At 42.7% G+C, this 27,318-nt stretch overlaps 2 protein-coding genes across 8 annotated transcripts in view; one reads left to right on the forward strand and one right to left on the reverse strand.

Annotated features, from left to right (window-relative positions):
- The window catches only part of nrxn2b (neurexin 2b), a 786,445-nt gene that overhangs the window by 541,758 nt on the left and 217,369 nt on the right, over positions 1-27,318 (forward strand). For all 7 annotated transcript variants that reach the window (XM_052140149.1, XM_052140185.1, XM_052140162.1 and 4 more), the window contains 2 exons: positions 4,768-4,941; positions 6,381-6,500. In XM_052140149.1, the coding sequence (XP_051996109.1) occupies positions 4,768-4,941; positions 6,381-6,500 (294 nt within the window). The remainder of the gene's footprint in view (positions 1-4,767; positions 4,942-6,380; positions 6,501-27,318) is intronic.
- The window catches only part of LOC127653517 (mitogen-activated protein kinase kinase kinase 11), a 359,883-nt gene that overhangs the window by 55,024 nt on the left and 277,541 nt on the right, over positions 1-27,318 (reverse strand). The window lies entirely within an intron of this gene.

Below are 27,318 nucleotides of genomic sequence, written 5' to 3' on the forward strand. Positions count from 1 at the left end.
ACACACACACACACACACACACACACACACACACATGTGTCCTGAGTTGCACTTTAATTACTGTCACTTTATAACTGTCTGCTACCTCAATAACTGCTATGTGCATAGAACACTATCTCATAGTATGTTATGTTTACATTTTTAGAAACTGTCATCTTTTTGCACTACTGAGTACTGGTCAGCGCTGCACTGTCTATTGTCCTGTTCATTGTCAGTAATTTGTTGTACTGTCCTGTACTTTTTGCACATGTTTGCATGTGCACTTTATATAGGTATATATAGGTAGTTTATATAGGTATTTTATTTCGTTGTGTAGTCTCATGTGGTCCTATGTTGGTCCTTTGTTGTTTTTATGTAGCACCATGGTCCTGGAGGAACGTTGTCTCGTTTTGCTGTGTACTGTAATAACTGTATATGGTTGAAACGACAATAAAAACCACTTGACTTGACTTGATCTGATCTCACCCAGTAACACCAGCATCTGATCTGATCTCCTCCAGTAACACCAGCATCTGATCTGATCTCCCCCAGTAACACCAGCATCTGATGTGATCTCCCCCAGTAACACCAGCATCTGATCTGATCTCCCCCAGTAACACCAGCATCTGATCTGATCTCCCCCAGTAACACCAGCATCTGATGTGATCTCCCCCAGTAACACCAGCATCTGATCTGATCTCCCCCAGTAACACCAGCATCTGATCTGATCTCCCCCAGTAACACCAGCATCTGATCTGCTCTCACCCAGTAACACCAGCATCTGATCTGCTCTCACCCAGTAACACCAGCATCTGATCTGCTCTCACCCAGTAACACCAGCATCTGATCTGATCTCCCCCAGTAACACCAGCATCTGATCTGATCTCCCCCAGTAACACCAGCATCTGATCTGATCTCCTCCAGTAACACCAGCATCTGTAACACCAGCATCTGATGTGATCTCCCCCAGTAACACCAGCATCTGATCTGATCTCCCCCAGTAACACCAGCATCTGATCTGATCTCCCACAGTAACACCAGCATCTGATGTGATCTCCCCCAGTAACACCAGCATCTGATCTGCTCTCACCCAGTAACACCAGCATCTGATCTGCTCTCACCCAGTAACACCAGCATCTGATCTGATCTCCCCCAGTAACACCAGCATCTGATCTGATCTCCCCCAGTAACACCAGCATCTGATCTGATCTCCCCCAGTAACACCAGCATCTGATCTGATCTCCCCCAGTAACACCAGCATCTGATCTGATCTCCCCCAGTAACACCAGCATCTGATCTGATCTCCTCCAGTAACACCAGCATCTGATCTGATCTCACCCAGTAACACCAGCATCTGATCTGATCTCACCCAGTAACACCAGCATCTGATCTGATCTCCCCCAGTAACACCAGCATCTGATCTGATCTCCCCCAGTAACACCAGCATCTGATCTGATCTCCCCCAGTAACACCAGCATCTGATCTGATCTCCCCCAGTAACACCAGCATCTGATCTGATCTCCTCCAGTAACTTCAGCATCTGATCTGATCTCACAATGTAACACCAGCATCTGATCTGCTCTCACCCTGTAACACCAGCATCTGATCTGCTCTCACCCAGTAACACCAGCATCTGATCTGATCTCCCCCAGTAACACAAGCATCTGATCTGATCTCCTCCAGTAACACCAGCATCTGATCTGATCTCCCCCAGTAACACCAGCATCTGATCTGCTCTCACCCAGTAACACCAGCATCTGATCTGATCTCCCCCAGTAACACCAGCATCCAATCTGGCAATCTGGCAAACAGCAATGTGATCTCCTCCAGTAACACCAGCATCCGATCTGATCTCCCCAAGTATCACCAGCATCTGATCTGATCTCCTCCAGTAACACCAGAATCTGATCTGATCTCCCCCAGTAACACCAGCATCTGATCTGATCTCCCCCAGTAACACCAGCATCTGATCTGATCTCCCCCAGTAACACCAGCATCTGATCTGATCTCCCCAGTAACACCAGCATCTGATCTGATCTCCCCCAGTAACACCAGCATCTGATCTGATCTCCCCCAGTAACACCAGCATCTGATCTGATCTCCCCCAGTAACACCAGCATCTGATCTGATCTCCCCCAGTATCACCAGCATCTGTCTGATCTCCTCCAGTAACACCAGCATCTGATCTGATCTACCCAGTAACACCAGCATCTGATCTGATCTCCCCCAGTATCACCAGCATCTGTCTGATCTCTCCCAGTAACAACAGCATCTGATCTGATCTCCCCCAGTAACACCAGCATCTGATCTGATCTAACCCAGTAACACCAGCATTCAATCTGATCTCCCCCAGTATCACCAGCATCTGATCTGATCTCCCCAGTAACACCAGCATCTGATCTGATCTCCCCCAGTATCACCAGCATCTGTCTGATCTCCCCCAGTAACACCAGCATCTGATCTGATCTCCCCCAGTAACAGCAGCATCTGATCTGATCTCCCCCAGTAACACCAGCATCTGATCTGATCTCCCCCAGTAACACCAGCATCTGATCTGATCTACCCCAGTATCACCAGCATCTGATCTGATCTCCCCCAGCAACACCAGCATCTGATCTGATCTCCCCCAGTAACACCAGCATCTGATCTGATCTCCCCCAGTAACACCAGCATCTGATCTGATCTCCTCCAGTAACACCAGCATCTGATCTGATCTCCCCCAGTAACACCAGCATCTGATCTGATCTCCTCCAGTAACACCAGTATCTGATCTGATCTCCTCCAGTAACTTCAGCATCTGATCTGATCTCCCCCAGTAACACCAGCATCTGATCTGATCTCCTCCAGTAACACCAGCATCTGATCTGATCTCCCCCAGTAACACCAGCATCTGATCTGCTCTCACCCAGTAACACCAGCATCTGATCTCGTCTCCCCCAGTAACACCAGCATCCAATCTGGCAATCTGGCAAACAGCAATGTGATCTCCTCCAGTAACACCAGCATCCGATCTGATCTCCCCAAGTATCACCAGCATCTGATCTGATCTCCCCCAGTAACACCAGCATCTGATCTGATCTCCCCCAGTATCACCAGCATCTGTCTGATCTCCTCCAGTAACACCAGCATCTGATCTGATCTACCCAAGTAACACCAGCATCTGATCTGATCTCCCCAGTAACACCAGCATCTGATCTGATCTCCCCCAGTATCACCAGCATCTGTCTGATCTCCCCCAGTAACAACAGCATCTGATCTGATCTCCCCCAGTAACACCAGCATCTGATCTGGTGATCACCCCCAGTAACACCAGCATCTGATCTGATCTCCCCCAGTAACACCAGCATCTGATCTGATCTCCCCAGTAACACCAGCATCTGATCTGACCTCCCCCAGTATCACCAGCATCTGTCTGATCTCCCCCAGTAACACCAGCATCTGATCTCCCCCAGTAACACCAGCATCTGATCTGATCTACCCAAGTAACACCAGCATCTGATCTGATCTCCCCAGTAACACCAGCATCTGATCTGATCTCCCCCAGTATCACCAGCATCTGTCTGATCTCCCCCAGTAACAACAGCATCTGATCTGATCTCCCCCAGTAACACCAGCATCTGATCTGGTGATCTCCCCCAGTAACACCAGCATCTGATCTGATCTCCCCCAGTAACACCAGCATCTGATCTGATCTCCCCAGTAACACCAGCATCTGATCTGACCTCCCCCAGTATCACCAGCATCTGATCTGATCTACCCCAGTAACACCAGCATCTGATGTGATCTCCTCCAGTAACACCAGCATCTGATCTGATCTCCCCCAGTATCACCAGCATCTGATCTCCCCCAGTAACAACAGCATCTGATCTGATCTCCCCCAGTAACACCAGCATCTGATCTGATCTAACCCAGTAACACCAGCATTCAATCTGATCTCCCCCAGTAACACCAGCATCTGATCTGATCTCCTCCAGTAACACCAGCATCTGATCTGTTCTCCCCCAGTAACACCAGCATCTGATCGGTTTCTGCTAAACTGGAAAACTGTGGCATGAGGTTTGAGAGTTTGTGGAGGTATATCTCTCTTACCTTTGCAAATTTCTCACAGTGAAGGAGAAAGTGTGTCTCTGTCTCGACCTCACCCGTGTCCCAGTGAGCACAGACTCTGTCTGTCTGTCTGTCTGTCTGTCTCGACCTCACCCGTGTCCCAGTGAGACTCGTTCATGTTTGTCTGTGATCACTGAGTCTGTATTTGGGGAGGATCCGTCTCTGTTTTGGATCTCTTACAGTGAGCAGATATTCTGCCAGATTATATGTTCTGTTTAGGTCCTGATAACATTCCAGGGCTTTGCTTTGGTTTTTACTTTCATTTTCCCAATGGTCCAAATATGAATTTTTGCTTTTTTTTATGATTTGGTTTATTCTGATCTGGTTTAGTTCAGCAGTGCTGGTCTGAAACTGGTGTTTGTTAGTTGTTAGTGGGTTTGTGAGTTTTCAGCTCTTGGGTTTTAAGGGCTTCATGTTGCAGTGTGTTAGGGGAACTTGAATTTAGGTGTGTCTCTCTATCAATTCAATTTCAATTTAAAAGTACATTATTGTTATGATTGTGTTTACATACAATATTGCCAAAGCATTATTGTACGTTTTATAGTCTCTATAATCTCTCTCTCTCTCTCTCTCTCTCTCTCTCTCTGTGTGTGTGTGTCTCTCTCTCTCTCTCTCTCTCTCTCTATCTATCTATCTCTATCTCATTCTCTCTCTCTCTCTGTGTCTCTCTCTCTTCTGCAGGAGAGCTGTACATCGGTGGAGTCGGCAAAAGCATGTACAACAGTCTTCCGAAGCTGATCGCGTCCCGGGACGGGTATCAGGGGTGTTTGGCCTCTGTTGACCTGAACGGCCGTTTGCCTGACCTGCTCGCAGACGCCCTCCACAGGGTCGGACAGGTGGATCGAGGATGTGATGGTCAGTCAACCTTCAAACATGGCCGACAGACTCAAACACAGTTAATCAAACACAAGATGCACTTTCCGTTTTGTCTGGTATTATTTATTCAGACGTGTTGTTTTATGTGAGCAGGCCGTCTTCAGCTTTATTGATTTATAAATTCTGGGATTATGCAGATGTATTGGGATTTTCACCAAAGTGTAAATAAACTGAACGTGGTAGTCAATGCCAGCCAATCAGATTAGAGCTTGCCAGGTCAAGAAAGTGTTTTCCTGTGTGTAAGATGAGACTGGGCATCATCAAACCTGTTCATGTTTTGTGTATGAGTGAGTTTACAGCAGATGCTGCTTTCGTTTTTAAGCCGTGGAGCTGCTGTGTTGATTTCCCTGCAGACTCCATCTCATTTCACTCTCTCTCTCTGCAAAAACAACATTATTACCTGCCTCGATCGCCCGGTCTCTGCCTGCACAAAACACATTCACATTCAGCAGCTGTGCTTGTGTTATTCCTAGTGTACAGCTTCATGAATGCATGATGTTATTAGATATGAAATTGATGGAATTGTTTGTGTCATATTAAAAGAACTGGAATATCATTGAGATTTATTTCACCGTTGCCTCTTGAATACATATATGAAAATATAATATAACAAGACATGAATGATCTGTGTTAATGGTATCAGAATAAACTGAACAGGGATTGTTGACAGCAGACCTTCCTGATGATGATGACAGAGTGATGTGTTTTGGATGAAATCTCTTTTATGAAGCTGTGCAGATGTTTCCACAGCTGGAAAAGACTTCACAGAGAGTGTGACACAAATCCGAGTGGATTCTATTTGTAATAAATCTTAGTGTGAATGTCTGAGCAGTGAATCCGCTAAACAGTTGCACCACTATTTCACTGCACTGCTGTAACGCTCATGCATATCTGCATTTAACCTTGTGCTATTGTTTCCATTGTGTGTGTGTCTGTATGTGTGTGTCTCTGTGTGTGTATGTGTGTGTGTGTGTGTGTCTCTGTGTGTGTGTGTGTGTCTGTATGTGTGTGTCTCTGTGTGTGTGTGTGTGTGTGTGTGTGTGTCTGTATGTGTGTGTGTCTGTATGTGTGTGTGTCTCTGTGTGTGTGTGTGTGTGTGTGTGTGTGTCTGTGTGTGTGTGTGTGTGTGTCTGTATGTGTGTGTGTATGTGTGCGTGTGTATCTGTGTGTGTGTGTGTGTGCATGTGTATGTGTGTGTGTGTGTGTCTGTATGTGTGTGTGTCTGTATGTGTGTGTGTGTGTCTGTATGTGTGTCTTTATGTGTGTGTGTGTGTCTGTATGTGTGTGTGTCTGTATGTGTGTGTGTGTGTGTATGTGTGTGTGTCTGTATGTGTGTGTGTGTGTCTGTATGTGTGTGTGTGTTTGTGTGCATGTGTATGTGTGTGTGTGTGTGTGTCTGTATATCTGTGTGTGTGTAGGACCCAGCACGACGTGTACGGAGGACTCGTGTCATCATCAGGGGGTGTGTCTGCAGCAGTGGGAGGGCTTCTCCTGTGATTGCACCATGACGTCGTACGGAGGCTCGTACTGCAGCGATCGTGAGTACAAACACACTGTCATCTCGTTCTCGCTGATCGCTGTGTAACATGACAACAGATGGAGTATGACAGAGTTGTAAAACAATGATACAGATTTTACTAAAGGTTTAGGAGCTAAATGGGAATTTGTTCTCATTATTACTCTGATGTGAGTAATTGTATTATAAACATTTATAGTATTTTTATATATATACCTTTAGTAAACATTTTTTGAATTGTTTGTCTTTTAATAATAAAGTTTTACCCACAAAGATGTAAATCAGGTACTTTGGGTACATCAGATGTCTGCATGCGTGTGCAGCGCGCTCCAGCTGCTTCATCCAATCTTCTGCTGGTATTAATAGGTGTAGCGGTGTTGTGTAGCGTCTCCACTGGGCAGAATACAGTATAAGAGTTATATTACACTAATACCCCACTGTAATCACACCAGAGCAGCTTTGTGTTGTGCGGTTGTGTAGATCAGTTTATCACTTATAACAGTCTACAGGACTCATAACAAACACAAGTGGCTTCATTATCCGGTACTGTGGCTAATTTAATGCTCATATCATCTCATCTGTTAATTGGCTAATTTATTGTAGTGATTAATTGGTTTTTAAACGTCTCCCTCATGGTTTGTCTGGATTAATTGATTGCTGATTGAAATCCAGACACACACTAGCATACAGCGAGAGATGTGTGTAACTGTGTGTGTTAGCCTTGTTGAGGAAAATGACTTAAAACAGCCTAAACCGGTTACCTGGTCTTAGCTGGTCTGGCCAAGCTGATCTGTTGGGGTGGTTTTAGATGTGCTTTGGGCACTTTATGGATAGTCAGGCTGAGAGTCTATCTTAAACCAGATTAGACCAGCAAACATTATATACTGGTTTCAGCTATGTTTTGTTAATCATTAAGCTAACTTCAGTGGACTGCTTATTTACTTTAATATGAATGTGAGCGTCCTCATCACCGTTGGTGAGATTCATGTTTAAGTGGAGCATTTTATACAGGACACAAACTCTGTTGGCTTGACCAAAACCAACAAAAAATTTTTTAGAAGAAAATGTAAAGGTGCTGTAAGTGACGTTAGCCGTTCTGTTACTTCCACCAGAATTAGCCGTTGAATTAGCTACAGCGCCTCTTTACAAAACATCTTTCCACCTGCTGTTACAGAGACTTGTCTGATATCTCAAGGCATCTTTTTTGGTGATTTCTGACAGGAATAGGGATGTTTCTGCATGCCATTTATATACAGTATATATATTAAAGAAAAATGAAACAAATCAATTAACGCAGATTAACGGGCTTGTGTGGGCTTGTTTACATTTGAATTTTTGACCATTGGAGTTTAAATAGTCTCTGTCGATTTGAACATTGCGTAAATGTACGTCTATGGGATATTTATTCGTCCCTTGTGCGAAAACCGTTAGTCCAATCAGTTAGAAAAGACCCGAGTCAGAACAGTCTGATGGTCTGTGCCGAGTTCGGTGGATGTAGCTTGAAAGCTTTAGGAGGAGTTGCAATTTCAACTTTTGGTCTTGGTTTAGGAATTGTGGGAAAAGCTCAAATCACGTGTATGTAGAGTATCAGTATGTTGCCTTTGTCAAACAAATATGATCAAATAAAGGGCGAAGATTTATTGAACATGACGCAAAGGGTAAAACCAGAGAAAATTCAGGAATGATATAGTAGTGTGCTATTCCAAATACAACCACTAGTAACCGGTTACTGAACATTTGATTAGAAAAACGGCATTATGAATGATTGATTTCTTTGGATTACAGTCAACTGATCACATATGCATCTCACAATGCATCCGCTTGTGAACAGTATTATGGTGGTAATCGTGCGGTGAATTGTGAAATGCGTCTGCCGTTTGGGGTCTGTCTGGTTTAGTCTCTGTGAGTCTTCTGCATGCAAACGCATTTGGTTTTGTTTCTGTGCATGATGATAATGTTGTTTTCATTGATGCATGGAGAACTGCACTCGGCTGGACATGTCTGAACATCGCTCTGAGTTCCTGTTTTCTAAGAGAGTTTTTGGTCATGTTGCCGTCATGTTGGGCACATTGTGCTTCCCATAGTATGCAACAGTATTGTGATCACTTTAGATGTAAAATTGGTCAGATAGACAGATATATATATATATATACACACTCACCTAAAGGATTATTAGGAACACATACTAATACTGTGTTTGACCCCCTTTCACCTTCAGAACTGCCTTAATTCTACGTGGCATTGATTCAACAAGGTGCTGAAAGCATTCTTTAGAAATGTTGGCCCATATTGATAGGATAGCATCTTGCAGTTGATGGAGATTTGTGGGATGCACATCCAGGGCACGAAGCTCCCGTTCCACCACATCCCAAAGATGCTCTATTGGGTTGAGATCTGGTGACTGTGGGGGCCATTTTAGTACAGTGAACTCATTGTCATGTTCAAGAAACCAATTTGAAATGATTCGAGCTTTGTGACATGGTGCATTATCCTGCTGGAAGTAGCCATCAGAGGATGGGTACATGATGGCCATAAAGGGATGGACATGGTCAGAAACAATGCTCAGGTAGGCCATGGCATTTAAATAATGCCCAATTGGCACTAAGGGGCCTAAAGTGTGCCAAGAAAACATCCCCACACAATTACACCACCACCACCAGCCTGCACAGTGGTAACAAGGCATGATGGATCCATGTTCTCATTCTGTTTACGCCAAATTCTGACTCTACCATCTGAATGTCTCAACAGAAATCGAGACTCATCAGACCAGGCAACATTTTTCCAGTCTTCAACTGTCCAATTTTGGTGAGCTCTTGCAAATTGTAGCCTCTTTTTCCTATTTGTAGTGGAGATGAGTGGTACCCGGTGGGGTCTTCTGCTGTTGTAGCCCATCCGCCTCAAGGTTGTGCGTGTTGTGGCTTCACAAATGCTTTGCTGCATACCTCGGTTGTAACGAGTGGTTATTTCAGGCAAAGTTGCTCTTCTATCAGCTTGAATCAGTCGGCCCATTCTCCTCTGACCTCTAGCATCAACAAGGCATTTTCGCCCACAGGACTGCCGCATACTGGATGTTTTTCCCTTTTCACACTATTCTTTGTAAACCCTAGAAATGGTTGTGCGTGAAAATCTCAGTAACTGAGCAGATTGTGAAATACTCAGACCGGCCCGTCTGGCACCAACAACCATGCCACGCTCAAAATTGCTTAAATCACCTTTCTTTCCCATTCTGACATTCAGTTTGGAGTTCAGGAGATTTTCTTGACCAGGACCACACCCCTAAATGCATTGGAGCAACTGCCATGTGATTGGTTGATTAGATAATTGCATTAATGAGAAATTGAACTGGTGTTCCTAATAATCCTTTAGATGAGTGTACATATGTAACAGTGGCCAGCTGATAGATAGCTGTGCAATGTTTATAAACCTCACTCTCCTGACCCCAATAGGTGCACTAGCGACTGACGCTAGGGTCTACCGTAGACACCGGTTCCAGTCCTGTACGGAGTGGGTCAAGCAGGACCATTTACAGTGGTGCCGTGATCCCGATGGGAGTGAGGTTTAGGGGGGTGAGTGTAATGGGTGTCAGCTGATAGATAGCTGTGTAATGTGTATAAACCTCACTCTCCTGACCTCAAGAGGTGCACTAGCGACTGATGCTAGGGGCTATAGCCTTTAGCCTCCTTGTTAGCGTACCTACCTCCCATGCCGGAGACGCCGGTTCGAGTCCCATATGGAGCGAGTAGAACAGGAGCATCACATATATATAAGGAAAATAAAATAAAGAATAAAGCTGATGGAAACAAACAAATTTAAAAAGTGTCAACATGATATTTTTCGTGTAACTTAAGCACATCCTATGTCGACACATCAAATGTTCAGAAAAACTAATTTGGAAACAGATTTTGTTGATAAAAATGGCATTAACGCAAAACAATTTAGTGTCACATGACAAACATTATAATGGAGAGGAACTGATGAGAAGACAACAACATTATCTTTATTCTTGATGGAAGTTTTTCTAGACTTTTTCTGAACTGTGCATTCCTGAGCTGGTAAAGATTATGGTATCTTTTACCAAAATGCCAAAAAGGAACAAATCCTGCACTCTACCTTAGCTTGCAAAAGTTATCACAAAATCTGTATTACAACGTTTTGGTCACATGACCTTGTTGCAACTTGTAAGACTTTTTTTTTTAAACTTTATTAATCATCGATGGCAGCCAAAAGTCGACGGAACGAGACCAAAACTACTTCCGCTACACTTGCGGTCTGTCCTGCCACCTCGGATGGTAATGGCTCCGCGGCAGGGCCTGCCAAGCTACCCGCTGACCTGGAAAATCTCCGCACAGTTCTGTTGTCAGAGCTGACAGCAGCTATCACCAGTCAGCTGAAATCCGCCATTGATACCACCCTTGTACCCATCGCCTCCTCCCCAGAGGGGTTTACGGCAAAGTTTGAAGCCCAAGACCGCCGCATAGTTGAACTGGAACAGCACCTCATTGTGTATAGCGACAGCATCGTCACGCTAGAGAAGGCAGTTAAGGACCTAGCTACATCCAATAAGCAACTGACCGATAAGATGGAGGACCTCTAGTCATACTCCCGCCGCTGCAATCTGTGTTATCGGCATTCCAGAGGGTGCCGAAGGACAGGACCCTGTTGCATTTATGTCTAGTTTCTTCTCGGATGTGTTGGGACCTGATGTCTTTTCATCCCCACCAGTCCTGGACAGAGCTCATCGAATCAGCCCTAAACCATTTGATAACCAAGCCAACGGTAAACCACGGTTTTCATAGTCTGCTTCCACTATTACAGCGACAAGGAACGTGCCAGTCACTGGGGGGCTGTCAATCAGCTACAACTCTTCCACCGGGAGAGGAAAATCTACATATTTCCGGACTATAATGCTAGCACTGCAAAGAAGAGGGCTGTTTTCTCCAATATGAGACGCTGTCTACGTGATAAGAATGTGCAGTTCTCCCTTCGTTTTCCAGCCCAGCTTCGCATTGACTACGATGGAGAGAAGCTACAATTTGACTGTCCAAATAAATCACAGAGATGGTTTGAAGACCATTTCCCATCGGAATGAGTGTTATCTGTGTCTGGGTGAGGTGAGACTAGTGTGTATTTGGCCTGTAGAACAGTTTTTTGTATTCTTGCTTCAGACTTGCTTTAACAGGCTTTAACTGATTAGTTTTGCACACCCGCCCTGTGAGGTAGGCTAACATTACTGTATTTCTGTCTGCCGTCAAATGTTTTCATCAATAGGCCATTGGCTTATTTAAATACTTTTATTAGTGTTAATATGTTGTTTAGGTTCACTCGATAGGGCAATATGGCTCATTTAAAGCTGATTTAATGTTACATGCTCTGAGTTTTTTTTTTTTTTGGGGGGGGGTTTGTTTGTTGCTTATTGATGGGAGAAATGCTAATGTTACCAGTAGCCAGCTCTAGACTGTGGACCAATGTTACCTTCTGAGTGCACAGTCTGGCCTTATGTTCTGATGGTCACAATCAACTGTTTTTGAAGTTGTGTTCTGATTTATTGCAATTTTTAGGCATGTTTTTACAATAACTATCACTTACAATGTTTATGTGAGTTTTTACAATAACTTTTGTTTTCACTGGGTAATTTTTCTTGTTTTCTTTGTTTAGGAGCCTCTCTGACTAAGAGAGGTAATCTGTTTGACTTGTCGGGATGTGGTAATTGCCTGCAGTTTCCCTTATTTGGGAAGGGAAATGTAAGGTTTGATGAGGGAGGGGAGAGTAGGGTAGTATGGGGCAATGTCTTGTTTGTCTTTTTTCATATATGTGTTTGTTTTTTGTTTTTGTTATCCTCTTCTTTTATTTACTTATCTTTACTTTATGAATTTACCTGTTGTGGTTGGCTTGCCCCTGCAGTCAGTTAACCCGGTTTGTGCACTGTCATAATGGTTTTAATGATATCAAGTATCTTTTTTCACTTTTCCATGGAACCTAATCTAAGCCATGGTTGATGGGTACAGAAATGGTTCCTCCTTGAGATTTCTGAGTTGGAATATAAAGGGGGGGTAGTCCTGTGAAGAGCTCCAGAGTGCTTTCGCACCTGAAACAGCTGAGGGTTGACCCATCTGTGCATTAAAGATCAACTTCGACTTAAACCCTGATGGGATGATCAGTATTTTCATTCTAATTTTGATTCCAGAGCTAGAGGAGTAGCTATCTTAATACATAAAACATACACTTTTCCTTGGATAAGGTTCTTTATGATAGGGCTGGAAGATATCTGATTGTTGTGGGCTTTCTTAACTACACGCCTATTATATTTGGTAAATGTTTATGCCCCTAATTTTGATAATGTAGAATTTGCGAATAATCTACTGATGCAGATCCCAGCCTTAAATACGCATTTATTGTTATTGGCGGTGATTTAAATTGTGTCATGGACCCTGCAATGGACCGGTCTGGTTCATGTACTAGTGTTCCCTCTGCCATGTCAAAATATTTTTCTGACTTTATGGCCCAACATGGATGTGTTGATCCCTGGAGATTTCATAACCCTCAATCCAGAGAATATTCATTTTTTTTCCCATGTCCATCATACATATTCCCGCATTGATTATTTTTTTGTAGATGGCTCTCTACTCCCAAGGGTAACTAACTCTGAATATCTACCCATTGTCATCTCTGATCATGCTCCCTTGGCCCTCCAATTGTAAGAGCCGCCCCCCTTGGAGACTCAATTCTCTACTTCTTTCTGACCCAGCCTTTTGTGATTTCATCTCTACATCTTTTGACGATTTCCTTATTATAAATAAAACAGATGATATGTCTTACTCTTTATTATGGGAGACATTCAAAGCTTATCTCAGAGGGCAGATTATTTCTCACTCATCCAATCAAACTAAAATTAGGAAAGCTAGACAGGTGGATCTCTCCAATGCTATTTCTCAGCCTTGACCGCCAATATGCTCTGACTCCGTCTCCTGAACTCTATAAACAATGCCTTGACCTTCAAGCAGAGTTTGATCTTCTATCCACAGGCACAGCTGAGCGGCTGTTACTACGTTCTCGTGGCACGTATTATGAGTATGGTGACAAAGCCAGTCGCCTTTTGGCCCATCAGCTAAAACGTCATGCAGCTGGGCGATCTATATCTTAAATTGAATGCCCTTCTGAAACTCTTACATTCGACCCTATCGAGATCAACTCTGTTTTTAAAACGTATTACTCCTCACTTTACACATCAGAGTCCCCAGATAATTCTGATGTGATGGTAGAATTTCTGGATATCTTGGAGATACCCACAATTGATACCACGCTGTCTGAGCAAATTGATGCTCCGGTAACATTAGAGGAGATCATATGTTCTATCAAGTCTTTACAGTCAGGGAAAGCCCCTGGCCCTGATGGCTTTCCCCCTGAATTTTACAAAAAATTTCATGACAAACTGGCCCCACTACTATTGTCTGTTTTTGTTGGGCTCTCTTCCCCCCACAATGAGACAAGCCACAATATCCCTTCTCCTAAAAGAGGGGAAGGACCCCACTACATGTGGTTCATACAGGCCCCTTAGCCTTCTCAATGCTGATGTTAAGGTGTTTGCAAAGTTACTGTCATCTCGCATAGAGGGTGTTCTGCCCTGCATAATATCGGAAGAACAGACTGGTTTCATTAAAGGTCGTCATTCATTTTTCAACATTCGAACCCTGTTTAATATAATTTATTCCAAAGATATAAATAATCGCCCTGAATTAGTAATTTCATTGGATGCCGAGAAGGCTTTTGATAGAGTTGAATGGAAGTATCTTTTTGCCACATTGAGTAAGTTTGTCTTTGGTGATGCATTCATATCTTGGATACGCCTCTTGTACACATCGCCTCTAGCCTCTATCAACACAAATAATTTCAAATCTGACTATATTACCCTGTCCCGTGGAAATTGCCAGGGCTGTCCACTTTCCCCTCTGCTTTTTGCTATAGCTATTGAGCCTCTCTCAATTGCAATCAGAGCCTCGCCCTCATTTTTAGGGATAACCCACAGAGGGTCAGAACACAGACTTGCCTTATACGCCGATGACTTGCTTTTGTTTGTAACTGACCCTGTCTCCCACATACCTAAGATTTTGTCTCTATTGGCTGCAACCGTGCTTCCACTTCAACAGTCTGATTTGCCATTCCAATTGAATCATCTTGGTTTCAAATATTTAGGAGTTAATGTTACTCGCTCACTATCTTCCCTGTTAGATGCTAACTTCACTCCTCTCCTTTCCTATATGAGGACTACTTTTCAGAAATGGCTTAACACTCCCATGTCTATGCTTGGGAGAGTTAATGCTGTTAAAATGAACATACTGCCAAAATGTCTTTACCTATTTCAATCCATTGCCCTATTTTTACCCAAATCGTACTTTAAATCTAGGCTCTCATCTCTTTTATATGGGGAGGGAGGACTCCCAGAGTTAGCAAATCCCTACTGCAGCAATGCACACTCAGCGGAGGGCTATCTCTGCCTAATTTTATGTATTATTACTGGGCAGCCAACATCCAGAAGTGTTTGTTTTGGCTGGATGCCCCACAGACATTGTGGTGCCAACTGAGGCTGGGACATGTGAGTCATCTTCCTTACCTACTCTCTTGTTCTCTTCCATCCCCTTATCTCCTTCTCGCTACCCAGACAACCCAGTTGTCTGTACCTCTCTTAAAATATGGTATCAATTCAGGCGTCACTTTCAGTCATGTTCTGCCTCTACTCTAATGCCCATCTGCAGCAATCATCTCTTTCCACCCTCTCAGTTAGATCCCGTCTTTTGTCTCTGGGAGAGAAATGGCATAGTGAGCTTCAGTGACCTATACATTGGCAATGTTTTTGCCAACTTCCCAGATTTATCCACCTCTCACAACCTACCCCCTACTCACTTATTCAGATATTTTCAGGCTAGGCACTGTGTCTCCAACACCTTTCCCGACTTTCCCTCCCCACCCCAAGGCAACCATGGGAAGAGTTATAACCACATGAAAAATCTCTCATTTCAAAAATATATCAAACTATTTTGTCTTTTGACAAGCAGACTAGCTCTAAAGCCTCTGCTGCATGGGAGACTGAACTGGGAGTTGATTTTTGGGAGAGAGCCATCAAGAGAATACGTACCTCTTCGACATGTGCTCGCCTAGGTCTTATCCAGTTGAAAGTGGTACAGAGATTGCATTTGTCACAATCAAGATTATCAGAAATTTACCCAGATGTTGATGACGCCTGTGTCAAGTGTGGATCAACTCCCTGCCATCTTAGCCATATGTTTTACCTTTGTCCCAAACTTGAACATTTTTGGAATTCTATCTTCAACATCCTTTCAGACATTCTTCGAGTCCACTTAGAACCAAGCCCCCTACTAGCTATTTTTGGTGTTACGCCAGTCCCACAGCTCCTTAGTGGAGAACAGGCAGATGTGGTGGCAAGGCGTAGGATCCTATTCTCCTGGAAATCCTCACAGTCCCCTTCTGTGTCCCTGTGGCTGAAGGACCTTATTTTCTTTTTTAAATTAGAGAAGGTGAAATTCACTCTCAGAGGGAACACTGATAACTTTTTTAAATGCTGGAACTCTTTTATTACTTATTTCAATTAGTTACAAACACTTCCTTGATTAGGGTGCGCGTTCACTTACAACCACTTTTTACGCCATTGTTTTTATTTTATTTATTTAGTTATATATTTATATATTTATTCATTTATTTATTTATTTTTTACACTCACTTAATTTGGTTTCTCAGTAAATGTTTGTTTGTGCGTTCATGTGTGTGCGTGACATGTAAGACCTAGCCTGGGGGGTGGGTGATATGGGATTGGGGCTCGGGTAAATTAAAGCTCTATTCTATCCTCATTTATGTTGTATTACTATTGTACAATGTTTGAAACTTTTGTCATGACTATATAATAATAATAAAAAAATATTGAACAAAAAAAGTAGTTTAGTGCTCTGCTCTGTCATCATGTACAACATGAATGATTCTCAATGTCAGTGGAGTTTCTAGCGTTTGAGCGGTCTGATTTATACATTAATTTAAAGTACGCAGCTCATCCACAGTAAGATTGCAGCATTCAGTGGTTTAACAAATCACATTAGGACATCACTTGGATTTACTGTTTGTTTCCGTGTACATGGAGTAACAGATCACGCATTCAAAATAAACCTGTGAGCATTTTAAAGCAGTCATTTGTCAGTCGTACTGCACGCTGGTACCGGATAGAGTCGGTGTTCGGTATTACCAGTACTGCAGAAACACTGGAACTGTTACATCGTTTTTATTGTATTTCCTACTTATAGTACCGGTATTTTTGACAACAGTAAAAGGTACATAATTTGTGATATAGTCACAATTCTGAATGGAAATGGCTAAAGAGACGATTTATTTTGTGCTAAACTAAAACTATGTGACTTCCAAATTTTCACTTTGTCGAGAACAATACAACGTATAAAAGTGGATGGAAATGTAGTTACTGGCAACATTCGTAACACTGCAGTAACAGTAAACATACACAGTTTTAACAAGGCACAGCAGCTCATCGGCACACCAGAGCAGAAATAACTTTGGCTTACCGTTTATCAAGCACCGATACTTTGAACAATCTGGAACATGAAGTCCTCTTTGCCTCCGGAACTATTTCAGAGTGTCGTATCTCTATGACACCTGTGCTAAAAGAAGCTAGATGAAGGGCAACAAATGACATGGAACACAGGCGTCTCGACATGCAGTTTTAACGTGAAACGGTGTCTAAACAAGACAGCGAGACATGATGACACAGTCAAAAACGTCTGTCCCGTGCGTGCTTACATAGTAAAACAATGGAAAAGAATACGTCCGCAAAAGCGTGTTCAATGTGAACAGCCCTTATCTCGTCTTTAAGAGAGAGCATATGCACAATGCAAGTTCGGTACGTCTGTTTATTTATTCATTAATTTACACTTTCATTCTGCAAATCAGTACAGCTTCGAAATTCATGTTTGAGGTCTGAAAGTGTGTTATTTATAGAACAAAACATCCAGTTCAAAAACACAGGAAAATCTTGAGGGAACCCATGTTGACTTGCGGGTTCGCAGACAAATTGTTTGTTTGTTTGTTTGTTTAAGGGTTGCGTTTCCCATAAGTTAATTAGTTGTGTTGTGTTTGTTGGATAATTAGTTCTGGATGATGTGTTCGATTCGTGTTTGAAACAGTCAGTCGTTTAAGGTTGTGTACGATATATGCTAGTGCACTCCTAAACTCTGACACGTAATATTGCTGAATAATAATAATACAGTTGTTATTTAGATCATGAGTTTATATTATTGCATGTCTGATATTTGTGCTAGAGTGATGTTCATATCTGATCAGAGATCATACGAGTCTGCTCTGAGAACAGATGCTGATTGGTTAAATTGTCCCTCTTCAAGGACAATCACAAACAGCTCATTTCACACTGAGTGTGTCAGTTATATTGTCAAACACACACTGAGAGAATGAGGTGTGTACATTGAATGATCAGTCTTTGAGGCAAAAACACTTGAAATGATTAGATCAAACGCAGACAGTTCTGAATCTACAGTGCGACTGACTCATCAACTAATTCATTATTATTGATGTTGGACTCCACAGCATGATCACACGGTAAGTCGGCATGCTGTTTCCGAAAGTTCCAGTACCCTAGGATCAGCAACAGTATGCCAACTCTATCTCCCATCGGACATATATTGGCACGACTGTTAGCACATTGCGTCAGTTGCATGGGAGACACAGTTCAATCCCCATTCAAAGAGGAAGTGATCACGTTTGTCACTAACATTGCATTTTGTCTCTACTAATGGTTAGATTTTTGGTTGGGGGGTAGATTAAATAAAATAAGCATTTTTCAGGGGCTCTGGGTATCTCAGCGAGGATTGACGCTGACTATCACACCTGGAGTCATGAGTTTGAATCCAGGGCGTGCTGAGTGACTCCATCTTGGTCTCCTTAGCAACCTAATTGGCCTGGTTGCTAGGGAGGGTAGAGTCACATGGGGTAACCTCCTCGTGGTCATTATAATGTGGTTCTCGCTCTCGCTCTCGGTGGGGCGTGTGGTGAGTTGTGCGTGGATGTCATGGAGAATAGCGTGAAGTCTCCACATGCACTACATCTCCACGGTAACACGCTCAACAAGTCACATGATAAGATGCCCGGATTGACGTTCTCAGATGCAGACGCAACTGAGATTCGTCCTCCACCACCCGAATTGAGGCGAGTCACTACGCCACCACAAAAATTTTTCAAACTTTAGGACGATTCAGGATTCATGTTGATTTTTAAACTTTTAGTTGTACTCAACTAAAAAGTCATTTGAATATGTTCTTAGGTTTTTTGCAAGGTGTGTTAGAGAAATTGAATTATTTTCAATATAGAGAACTATAATCTGACAGTCTGCATTCACCAGTCAGCGCTGCGTGAGCGAGCGGCGCCCTCTAGCACTTGTGTGTGATAAATGACAAATCACAAAGTTTGACAAAATGATTGTTTCCCAAATGCCAGTTATTGTCTGATAGGGTGGAGGTTATATCTGTGTGGTGGTGGTGTAGTGGACTAAAGCACATAACTGGTAATCAGAAGGTTGCTGGTTCGATCCCCACAGTCACCACCATTGTGTCCTTGAGTAAGGCACTTAACTCCAGGTTGTTCCGGGGGGATTGTCCCTGTAATAAGTGCACTGTAAGTCACTTTGGATAAAAGCGTCTGCCAAATGCATAAATGTAAATATCTATAGTGTTTACTAATATTTTAAAGACAAACAGGACACACATGCACAGTAATACACTTATAATGGAAGTCCTGAAGACATGCAGTAAATAAATCGTAAATAAATCGGCCGATAGTAAAAAATTTAATCTATTTATTAAATATCATCGTTGTCTGATAAAAGGCACGTAAAACTCTTTTTCTCATTAATAATCGTACAAAATGAATCGTAAATAACACCATTAGTCACATTTAGCACCATAAATTGAACTCTATCATTACACATCTGTTTGTGAACTGTTTGATATATTAATTGGGCTTAAGTGGATTTTTGTTGGGGAACGTGAACATAGACGGTTTTCTTATCTTGGGTTTCAATGACGCATGTTCAGTTACAGACTCAAACTGTTCGTGTTTCCAGAACTCATTTGATAGGTTATCGATTGCTAGAGAATTAATTAGTGGATATAAAATTAGCTTTTACTTACTATTTTAGATCAAAATAATTTTTATGACTAGGGTTTTTAGTCTGGTTGTTAAGTGGACAGTTCTGTTTCGAGATGCGTTTTGGTGTCCAAAGCAGAATTAGCGTTCACACGCGGTTTCATGTAGATGGAAATCTGGCAACCGTATATAGCTGATATAGTCTACGTTTGACGTTGTGCATGAATAAATGGCTTTAGTTGACAGGGAAATCACAGAGCCAGCATGATGTAGGCAATCTCTTCACTAAAAATTACTTTTTGCAGTGTACTCTGGGGTAGTTGTGGTGTAGTGGGCTAAAGCACATAACTGGTAATCAAAAGGTCACTGGTTTGATCCCCACAGTCACCACCATTGTGTCCTTGAGTAAGGCACTTAACTCCAGGTTGCTCCGGGGGGATTGTCCCTGTAATAAGTGCACTGTAAGTCACTTTGGATAAAAGCATCTGCCAAATGCATAAATGTAAATGTACTCTTAATCAGCATTACACAGAGTGCACATTGATTTCACTGTGGAAATTATTATGATCAATATAAACTGTCAATGATCATCATTATCAAACACGTGTCAAAAACTGAATTTATGCTTGAGTTTTTCTCTGGCTCAACTCTTGTGATTCGTCTAATATCAGGTCATGGCAGAATCGAGCCTTCAGGTGGACAGAATTTTCCCTCTTTAAACTCTTGATTTAGTTTCAGACGACATGAGGGCAAATCGACACCCATAAAGAATTGCTCCTGAGGGTGTGTGTGTGTGTGTTGGCGTGTGTGTGGAGAAACTGTTTTACTGTGTGTAATTACCCAATGAGATGCCATCACCGCTGTTTTCACCCCGCTCAGAGGTTATGAGGGCATATCTGGCAACCCACGGAGAGTCTGCCCTTCACATTTCACTGCAGTAATTAAAGCAGTGCTTAATGAGGTGTGTTTTATTTCTCTTCTGGTTACAGATGGAAAAACACAGATACAACAAGAACTCTCTCTCTCACTATCTAATCCATTCTTAGAATTTTAGGCACTTTCCCACCTACTTTTTCCCACTCACTTAAGTGAGTGTACTGACTGGCACATGTTCAGGAAGGCTGCAACATATGGCGACTCTACCAACTTGGAGGAATACACAGCATCAGTGACCAGCTACATCAGCAAGTGCATTGATGATGTCACTTTCTCCAAGACCATCACCACACGCTCCAACAAGAAGCCGTGGATGACTGTGGAGGTGTTTGCGCTGCTGAGGATTCGAGACTCCGCCTTCAGAGCAGGCTGACCTAAGAAAAGCGAGGGCCAAACTGTCCCGGGCCATCAGAGAAGCAAAGCGTGCACACGACCAGAGAATCCACAGTCACTTCCAGGACAGCGGCGGCACGTGGCGCATGTGGCAGGGCATCCAGGCCATCACCAACTACAGGACAACATCAGTTGCCTGTGACAAAGATGCCTCCCTTCCAGATGCGCTGAATGACTTCTATGCTCGGTTTAAGGTGCAGAACGACGTGATGGCGAGGAAGACCACCCCTCCTCCAAACGACCAGGTACTCTGTCTTACCACGGCGGATGTGAGGAAAACTCTACGTAGAGTCAACCCACGGAAGGCTGCTGGACCAGACAACATTCCTGGCAGAGTGCTCAGAGGATGTGCAGACCAGCTGGCAGATGTTCTTACCGACATCTTCAGCATCTCTCTGAGCAGCGCCGTCGTTCCAACGTGCTTCAAGGCCACCACCATCATCCCCATGCCAAAGAAGTCTTCAGTGTCCTGCCTCAACGACTGCCGTCCCGTCGCACTCACACCCATCATCATGAAGTGCTTCGAGAGGCTCGTCATGAGGCACATTAAGACCAAGCTGCCCCCCTCACTAGACCCACTGCAGTTTGCATATCGTCCAAACCGTTCAACAGACGATGCCATCGCCACAACCCTCCATCTGGCCCTCACCAACCTAGATAAAAAGGAAAGCAGATGTGTTGAAGTGCTTGTGTGATTTCTTCATACAGATGAACAAACGGAGTGGATTTACAGATGCTGACGGACTACAAAAGTCTGGTTGATGATTGTTAAGATGCAGTCATTTTATAATCATTTTGTAAATTGTATTAGTGCTGTTAGGCTTCTGAAATGTGTAGTTCAGTAGTCAAATATCGACCGGTTTCCCCGAAAGGAATCGACACCAGCTCTGGCGTCCATTCCAACATTTCGAGTCGATTCTCGATTCCCTGCCCTAATTTTGCAGTGAGTAACAGAGCGGTCAAGTCGACCATTATCTAAGTTTGTTAGTCTGACCTAAATTGATCTGCATCAAAGCATTTGCATGACATTTTAAAAAGACTAACGATTGATTTTGTCTGACTGAAATCGAACTTTTAAAGTGCATGTAAACGTGCTGTGTATGTTGTTAGGGAACTGAACCCATGACCTTGAGCGCTGTGTTGTACCTGTTGAGATATCTGTAGCTCCTGTGACTCTACTCTCCACCTTTTCTTGACAAGCACACAAAACATGGCACAATAATGGGAAATGGTTTAGTGTTACCGCACACTTCCCAAGCTTAAGCTGTGCTGGGATGAATGATCATGTCAAACATATATAAAACATGATGGAATTTGGCTTTCGTTTCCTGACTAAACTCTCCTGTTGGGCTCACAGTGCTGTTCTGTCTTCTGCACATCTTAAATAAGCTCAGAGCTTCAGAAACACATTTGTCTGTTGAGTCTGTAACTTTCTCAGGATCTTCAGTCACTCCATTAAGGGTCAGGAGTTTCCACTCAAGAGCCGCTCTCAGGAAGCTCGTGTTGGATCAGTGATCGATGTGAATCTCCAAAATGGATTTCAGACTGTGGAGGGGCTGTGTAGTATGGATTTTACACACACACACACACACACACACACACACACACACACACACACTGGCACTTTACCTCACACACTCTTGGCAACTGTACCTGCATCAGTCCGGTGATATCAATCCATACCTGTCATCCGTATATTGATCCGTTTCCATCCTCTGGTCTAATGGACACCGCTGAATGCAGTATTTAACTTTTCAGAGACTGTTTTCAGAAAAACTGTTTAGATATTAAAGTCGTTATTAGTTTCAGCGCTCATGAATGAGATGCTTTGAAGCCGCTGAGTACTGTAATTATATATGTGTCTGTCTATAGTCCCATGGCAAGATCATTGAAAAGGTTGTTTTCAATCAGCTGAATGAATTCTTAATCTCGAACGACTGCTTGGACAGTTTCCAGTCTGGTGTCCGACCGCATCACAGCGCAGAGACGGCGCTCATAAAGGTCCTTAATGATATTCGACTAAATTCTGATTCAGGCAAAATATCAGTGCTGCTGTTATTAGATCTCAATGCTGCTTTTGACACGGTTGACCACAGCTGTGTTTCCCAAAAGCATTGTAAGCTAAAGTTGATTGTTGAGGCCATTGGCACCAATGGTTTCGAAGAGCTGCTTAGGCTTACAGTGCTTTTGGGAAGTGCAGCCCAGATTGGAAAACTGGGAAGTGCTCTCTGGGACGGTCCTCAGCTGGTTCAGGTCTTATCTAGAAGGGAGGGGTTACTATGTGAACATGGGCAACTATGAATCTGAATGGACATCCATGACGTATGGAGTCCCAAAAGGCTCATTGCTCCTGTTCAACATGTATAAGCTCCCATTAGGCCAAATTATGTTAAAAAAAAAAACAAATTGATTGCATAGCTATGCAGACGACACCCAGATCTATCTAGCCCTGTCGCCAAACGACTACAGCCCCATAGACTCCCTGTGCCAGTGCATTGTAAAGTGAGATGGTGTTTAGTATTATGCCACCTGCAGCTGGAGAAGCTTCTAGAAGAGGTCAGGTGTACCCCAACATTAGCCACATACTAGTCCAGACTGAAAACACATCTGTATAACTGTGCAATGTATTCACTGAGTGATGTGCTACAGTTATTGATTATACTTTATACATTTTTAGTTTGAAAACTCTGAACATCTTCATTTTCCAAAGAACGTGTTCATTAATGCAGAGCGTTTTCCAAAAACTTGTTTTTGTTGTAGGAAAACCCCGTTCTAGTGTTCTAGAGGCATAACCGTCGTGAAATGAATGCGTTTTCAAACCAAACCGTATTAGTGTGGGTGTGGCCTTAGACCACAATAATCCATTTCCGTTTGAAAACGCATTGATGTTGCCACATTTACGCCTCTCACCCACACTGAAATGGCTTTTTCCTCCTCTGAAAGGGGAGACTTTTGGAAACACTCCATAACTGCACATTTTGGAAAAGAATGATGTGCAGAAATTGAAAACGGAGGTTTCCGGCTAATGGGTTGGTCTGGATGTGGCTTTAGACTGGAGGAAACCATCTGACTGACTTTCGTTTCACATTTGTTTCTTTCGTTTGGTTCATTTGTTGGACACAATTATTTTCAATCTGTTGTAACACATTTATTTGAGCTTTCTTAATTCCATCTTTGGCCAGCAGTTCTGAGATTGGTCAATTATTTACACGTTTGTGCAGCAATTAAAACCAAACGACCGTCTGTGCGCAGCATAGTCTCTGATTGTAATGTAGGAGATGTTTCCTGCATATCAGATTAAAAATAGCAGTTTGAATCATTAATATTGAACATGTTTTCTGCGGTTCTGGAGAGTTCTAGTGGAGGACAAAGTTGTGTTGAAGTCAAGATAAATGAATCTTACCCAAACAGAAGAAAGTTCTGTTAATTTAACATGTATGTCACCATCCCCCATTCTTTTATTAGACTACACTGAGCGTGCACACAACAAACTGAAGGGGTTTGGATCAGTTATGTCAGATTTACAGTTTCCAGTCAGTCATGTGACACTAATGTTTTGTCCGGATCAATTTTCATCAAACTTCTAACAGTAATTATTAAACGTTTCTGTTTGTGCTCCAGAACCGCCAACAATTTCACAGTTTCGCACTATTAACCTTTGCCCTGTGATGTCATCAGTAATGGCCAGAGGGTGAATGTTCTGTATAAACAGCACAGTAGTTGTTATTCACATCAAACCTTCCTTTGCCAGAGTCTTCCTGCTGGCCACCGGGGGAAATTACAGCTGATCCCACATCAGTTCCAGAGCAGTATGAATGTCCTCCAGTACAGACAGGGTCACAGCGGGTCACAGCCTTGTGTGAGCTGTTCAGTATCACCAGGAGAGGCTCCGGAGAGCAAGAGGTCATTTCTAAGGCCAGTTATATGTGAAATATGGTCTTATGTGAGAAATATCCAATCGAGAGCAATAATTCTCTGAATGTTGTATGGACTGAGTCTCTCACATTCTCAAGTTGTGTTTGCAATGTGCTGTGTTTCTACAGTTCAGCAGTTCTAAACACTTCCTTTCTCAGGTTTTAGCACCAGTGCTAGTGAATTAAAGTTGATTTATTGATATATGGTTATTATTAAAGGTGTGGTGTTCACTGAATCTCAGAAACATGTTGAGTCAAAAGTGTCACAGATTGAGAAACTCATTTATTGCACACGGAAATCCCTAATTATCTGGAAAATATTTTGCTTATAAGTTTGTAGTATACTTGTAGCATGTATTGCCTAATTACTGAGCAATATTAAATATATAAACCTGAAAAGTCAAGTCAATTTTATTTGTATAGCGCCTTTCACAACACACATCTTTTCAAAGCAGCTTTACAGAAGATCAGCATTAACAGAAGATAAAACTGTAATGTCGATGAATCATCACTGACATTATACACTTTACAGTTTTATCGTCTGTTATCATCTGAAAAAGAACATTTCAAATCAACTGCAATTGCAACAATGTTACATTTATAAAGACTTCACTTTTAAATTAACCATCTCGTTGGTTAATTTAACACACACACACACACACACACACACACACACACACACACACACACACACACACACACACATGTTGTGTTTCCATGTTTTATGGGGACTTTCCATAGACATAATGTTTTTTATACTGTACAAACTTTATATTCTATCCCCTAAACCTAACCCTACCCCTAAACCTAACCCTCACAGAAAACTTTCTGCATTTTTACATTTTAAAAAAACATAATTTAGTATGATTTATAAGCTGTTTTCCTCATGGGGACCGACAAAATGTCCCCACAAGGTAAAAAATTTCGGGTTTTACTACCCTTATGGGGACATTTGGTCCCCACAAAGTGATAAATACACGCTCACACATACACACACACTCAAACACACTCATACACACACACACACACACACTCACTACACACACACACACACACACACACACACACACACACACACACACTCAAACACACTCATACACACACACACACACACTCAAACACACTCATACACACACACACACACACACACACACACACACATATATATATATATTAGGTCTGTCAGTTTAATATGTTAATCCAGTGCGATTAATTTATTTTTTTAATGTATGCAATTAATCATGTCCCGGACCGTAATAAGGAGCAATATATCTGAGCAATTCAAGCTTGTAGTACCACCGGTTTTCTCCAGGGGGCAGTCAGTGTAACTTCAGCTGTAGTAACACACAACTTATAAAGAGAATAAAACACTCTTACTGACAGCACAAGAACACGGACTTGTGTTACAAACACTCTGATGCAGCGCATATCCAAACGTATGGATTTCAAAAAGTGTTAAACTATATTTAATGTGATCCAGAAACCTAAAATGGTATGTTAATGATGCAATGCAACCAAAGTGAGACGCTCCAAAAGCATCCGTTGGACGCAGCAGTACATTATATACACACACACACAGTATATACATTTAGGTAACTTTATATAATATGAGTGATGTTTCTTCTCTGTGTTTATGTGTTTATCAGTAGACCGTGAGATCTCTTCTGTGTCCTGCTCAGGCTGGAAATGAATTCTCACATTGTTTTTAGCCAAGAGGGAATCAATAAAAATGATGCAGTGCTGCTGCAATGCTTCATGTAAGACACGTCCAGCAAATCTGCCCATCTCAAGAGTCCAGTAAACACGCTGTGGACATGAAACACTATTCTGTGTCCTGTGGGATATTACGGTGGCAACAGTGTGAAGAAAAGTGTCAGGGATAGTAGGCAGGACTGGACTGGTAATCTGGAATACAGGACATTTTCCCGGTGGGCCGACGCACTTTGGGGCCGATCAGGGGCGGACTGGCCATCGGGAGAACCGAGCGGGTCAGTGGGTCGGCCGTGAAACGTGATGAATGGGCCGCTATAAGCTAAAATGAGCCGGCACGTTATGAGGGACGAACCACAAAATGGCGCCGTGATATTTTAAACCCGCTCCACATGTTTTGGGCCGGTTGCCATGTAGTAGGGTTTGCATACATTAGTCAACTAGAGCTAATGTGGTTGGAAATGTCAGCCTGAAGTCGACTCGACCTCACCAGGTGGCGGTTTTATGACCAGTTAGGGCAGTGCTATCCTCATGAATATTACTGAATCGTCCAATCCGTCGTGACATCACGAACATGAGAAACAGTAATCTGAACTTCCTGTCTGATTTCTATGTTCTCTCACGTGAATCTGAAAAACTACAAATCTGACAATGCATTCTTCAAATACTGCATTCTGTGTTGTATCCTAGTCTTCAATCAGGTACAGGCTCCCAGGATTA

Source organism: Xyrauchen texanus, chromosome 2 (genome assembly GCF_025860055.1).
Source record: "Xyrauchen texanus isolate HMW12.3.18 chromosome 2, RBS_HiC_50CHRs, whole genome shotgun sequence".
In the NCBI taxonomy this organism is placed as follows: Eukaryota; Metazoa; Chordata; class Actinopteri; order Cypriniformes; family Catostomidae; genus Xyrauchen; species Xyrauchen texanus.